This window comes from Phaseolus vulgaris, chromosome 5 (genome assembly GCF_000499845.2).
Source record: "Phaseolus vulgaris cultivar G19833 chromosome 5, P. vulgaris v2.0, whole genome shotgun sequence".
NCBI classification, from domain to species: Eukaryota; Viridiplantae; Streptophyta; class Magnoliopsida; order Fabales; family Fabaceae; genus Phaseolus; species Phaseolus vulgaris.
Window position 1 is genome coordinate 10,929,141 of NC_023755.2, and position 4,930 is coordinate 10,934,070.

At 33.3% G+C, this 4,930-nt stretch overlaps 1 protein-coding gene across 1 annotated transcript; it reads left to right on the forward strand.

Moving 5' to 3' along the window:
* The first annotated feature begins 260 nt into the window (after nt 1–260).
* LOC137833958 (uncharacterized) lies at nt 261–1,775 on the forward strand. Its single transcript, XM_068642029.1, has 3 exons — nt 261–398; nt 610–895; nt 1,090–1,775. The coding sequence occupies exons 1-3, from the start codon at nt 261–263 to the stop codon at nt 1,773–1,775; spliced, it is 1,110 nt and encodes a 369-aa protein (XP_068498130.1).
* Nucleotides 1,776–4,930: the final 3,155 nt, after the last annotated feature.

Here is a 4,930-nt window from a genome sequence, read left to right on the forward strand (position 1 = left end):
CACATAAGTGCACGTGATATTTTATTCTTCTGTTTTAATTATGTTTTAATTGTTGATTTAATATTTCTAGGTAACTGCTCATAAAATCATTTAAGAGTTAGTTACTGCAAGTACTATAAATGTAATTGTTAGCAAAGATAATAAAATATCTTCATCTGATTTATTCTAAAAAACCAACAATTGGTATCAGAGTTATCTTCTTGAGGGATCTGTGAGGTTAGTATAGTGCATCAATGGAAGGAGGTTTCAATTTTTCAACAATGGCACCACCTGTCTTTGATGGAGACGATTATCAAATGTGGGTTGTTCGTATGGAGACCTACCTAAAAGCATTGGATTTATGGGAAATTGTAGAAGAGGACTATGAAATTCAATCCCTTCCAAAAAACCTTACCGTGGCATAAATAAAATCAAAGAAGGAAAAGAAGATGAAAAGATCAAAGGCAAAAACATGTCTATTTGCAGCTATATCTCCTATGGTATTCACAAGGATAATGTCCTTGAATTCAGCAAAAGAAATCTGGGATTACCTCAAGGCCGAATATGAAGGTGATGAGAGGATTCGTGGAATGCAAGTGCTAAAATCTAATCAGGGAGTTTGAACTGCAGAGAATGAATGAGTCAGAATCCGTAAAAGAGTACTCTGACAGACTTCTAACCATTGCCAACAAAGTGAGGTTGCTTGGATCTGTGTTAAAGGATTCAAGAATTGTGGAAAAACTGCTTGTAACAGTTCCAAAGAGGTTTGAAGCCACCATAACAACCCTAGAGAACACAAAGGACCTATCAAAAATTTCTATTGCAGAGCTCTTAAATGCTTTACAGGCACAAGAACAAAGAAGAGCCATGAGACAAGATGGAGCAATAGAAGGAGCCTTAACAGCCAAACATGAAGGTGGCTAGAGAAACAAAGGTAGCAAAATCAAGCAGAACCAGCAAGAAATGGAGAAGTTGCTGCACACAATAACAACAAAAGGAGAAATTACCCTCCTTGTAAGCATTGCAACAAGTTAGGTCATCCACCATTTAAGTGTTGGAGAAGACCTTATGCTAAGTGCAACAAGTGCAATCAACTTGGGCATGAAGCAGTCATTTGTAGAAACCAAGGTGAGCAACAAGATGTAAACCAAAGTGAGCAACAAGATGTAGATGCTCAATTTGCAAATGAGAAGGAGGATGTACTTTTCGTTGCAACTGGTTTCTCCAGCATTATTTCAAGTGCATCTTGGCTAATTGATACTGGATGCACAAATCACTTGACTTATGACAAAAAACTTTTCAAGGAGTTGAAGCCTTCAAAATTTTCAAAGGTCAAGAGAGGCCATGGGGGTCACATTTCAATAAAAGGAATAAGAACCCTTGTTGTAGCAACACATTCAGGTACTAAAATTATTACTGATGTGTTATATGTACCTAACATAGACCAAAATTTAATAAGTGTTGGTCAGTTGCGGCAAAAAGGCTTCAAGGTGTTTTTTGAAGATAACCATTGTTTGATCAAGGATGCTATCGGACAAGATTTGTTCAAGGTACAAATGAGAGGCAAAAGTTTATCATTAGATCTATTTCAGGAGGAGTCGTCTGATCAAGGGCTTCTCAAGATGCAAAAATCTGAAATGGAAGATGATCCACCAATTAAAGGCAATCGCTCTGACACATATCATAGATGTAACATTGCAGTATGTGAACCTACGGATCACAAAGAACCTGCTGATCACAAAGAAGTTATCAATGACCCAAAGTCGAAAAAGCAATGGAGGAAGAGGTGTATATGATTGAAAAGAACAAAACACGGGAGCTTGTTGACATACCTCGAGATAGAAAGGTACATCAAATGTATGTCAAGTCAACATTCCTAAATGGATTCCTTGAAGAAGAAATATATGTTGAGCAACCTAAAGGTTTCATTGTGGAAGAAAAAGAAGACAAAGTTTATAAGTTGTCTAAAGTTATTTATGGCTTAAAAGAGGTTCCCAGAACATGGTATAACCGAATTAATGATTATCTTATCAGCTTAGGCTTTGACAAAAGTCTTTTAGAATCTGCACCTTATGTCAAATCAAAAGGTGTTGAATGGAGATTAAGCAAAGCGAGGATGAAAGAAAAAATAAATTGCAAATTTGCTTACCAAGTCACTTCCAACCAACAAATTGGAATTTGCAGTTCAAAAAATCAAGGAGTAGTGTTGGAAATTGTGTTTTTTAACTGCAAATAAATGCACATAAGTGCACGTGATATTTTATTCTTCTGTTTTAATTATGTTTTAATTGTTTATTTGATATTTTTAGGTAACTGCTCATAAAGTCATTTAAGAGTCAGATACTACAAGTACTATAAATGTAATTGTTAGCAAAGATAATACTATAAATGTAATTGTTAGCAAAGATAATAAAATATCTTCCTTTGATTTATTCTAAAAAACCAACAACTATAAATCTTAAAATAGGAAGATCCTACAAATTTTATGAAAACTATACACAAATATAAAAAAATTATATCTTACTTAAAATTCATAATTAAACCTCATAATATATAAAAGAGTACATAATTAAGTGTAAATGTCTCATTCTATGATAAGAGTAACTATTTACTAGTTACAAAACATTGAGAAAATAATAATCTATCTAAACCAAATAATTTTGTAAGTTAAATTCTTATTCATCTTCATGATTTCCATCTCCTTCATCATTTAAATCAGTCATGTCTAAGTCATGACTATGTAAAGATTCATCATCCTATGCTTCGATTGGAACCAAATTTTCATCCAAATCAAATGTTTCATTATGCTCATGCTCATCTTCCATAACCCACTCGTCATCAGATGAACAATCATCAATATTAATTTGAGTTGGTTTTCTTGTTTGCTTCTTCTTAGCTAATTTTGAAATAGCCAAAACAAAAACAACATCATTTATTGTGCTTTGCTTTATCCTATTTCTTCTCTTTGTGTGGACCTAAACAAATGTAAAGACAAATATTATAAACAATTAGGGGATTAGTAGAGTACTAATTTTATTCTAGAGATATATTTTAACATTAACTTACCATCTCAAAGGAATTCCAGTTATGCTCACATCCAAAAGAGCTACATGTCAAGCTCAATACATGAATGACAATTTTTTGGCGTTTTGGATACTCATCACCATAAGACTCCCACCAATTTGCTAGAGTCTTTAAATTGATTAACCTAGTAGCCAAGGGACAACCAAAAATTTTTGCTCGTTTTTTGAAATCATCAATTTGAATATCAATGAGAGTTTGTTCATCCTTATCCTCCACCATCCTAGTTATGCATTCCATTAGACCTTGTTTCACTTTCAAATTTGCTCTAAATCCAAAATGATAATGCATTTGAAGGTTAAGAAAATAGCATGCAACATGCAAAGGCCTATGGAGTTATTTGTCCCACCTTTCAAAAAATGATGTTCCACAAAGGGAAATAGCTAACCAAAATATATTACATTGAGTTAGTTTTTTTTTAATTTCAAAATCACTATTTCGTTAAATAAATACATAAAATACCTTTTTTTTGACACCATTGAAATCCTTTTCTATCTTCTCTTTAGCTTGGTCCATTGCTTTATAAATGAAACCCATGAATGGCTTTTGATCCGAATCAACCAATCAAAGCACTTCAATGAGAAGTAATGCACCCTTCAAACATGTTATGATATTCTTCCAAAAATTCTGGTCTAAAACTACATCTTCAATTGTTTTCCATCATTTGTTTTAGCAAACCTACTAGACTTTCATTCATCACTAGTAAACATTCTAATTAAACCTCCTTTATTCTCATGGAAGCACCCTAATGTTAAGTAAGATGTAGTAAAGCAAGTAATACATGGCCTTACCAAATGTTTTCCTTTTGTGAAATGTTGAAGTAGAGATATTAAAGAAGATCTTGAATAGATAAAGGTAGTAACTTTTTTACCTTTTGGAATGGTCTCCTCGTGGATTGATATTTTCTTGTCATAATCCTCCAACATTATTAATTCAACACAATGTGCAGCACACGGTGTCTAAAACAACTTTTTTTCTCTATCATCAACATTTGACCAGTAGCTTTGTGTTGTATTATCGGTCACAACTTGAATGATATAGTCTTCGCCCACCTATTCAACAATGTTATCCATCATCTCAAAAAATTTATCTATTGTTTTAGATATAGTAGATGCATCTATGAATTTTGGAACTACAATCCCCTTTGGGATATTTACCAAGAAGTTTATTATTGTCCTTCTTTTCTTATCAGTCCAACCATCAGTCATACATCCCATTTTCTTCCATTTATCCCTATGTGATTGTAGAGCAAGTGATGTATTTGCAACTTCCTCCTTCAAATATTTGATTCTAATTTCATGATAGGATGGAGGTTTAAATCTAAGATCATGTCTTGAAACCAAATCAAACATAGCAATGCATTCTTCACTCTTTGCCACATTGAAAGGTATAACATTGTTATAAAAGAACTTGGCAATTTCTTGACATTCCTCCTCTATCAGACCTTTTTATAAACATGTTAATGGTAGCTTGTCTATTCTTAAAAATATTTATGTCACTAGGGTTGTTGCTCAAATGAGTGGGCTCCTCCTCACTGTTTTTTTCTTTTCTCACCAGTTTTTGCCATTTCCTCATCATCCATATTAAAGCTTGATTTCTTATGTTGCAAACCAACAAAAATTTCCCATATTTCCTTTTTAACTTCATTAGGAGCAACCTGGCATGCTCCAACATCCTTTCGAGTACCAGCCAAGTGATGCTTCAATCAATAAACTACCCCTATTAATACATTTTGATAGTATTTGCATTGAAGTTTTCTAGTATCCCCAACAACTGAGATACAATGCTTCCAAGCAATATCACTTCTATTTCCTGAAGCATTTTTGGGAGTCATCATCACGGGTATAGAAGTCATTTTAATGATGAATTT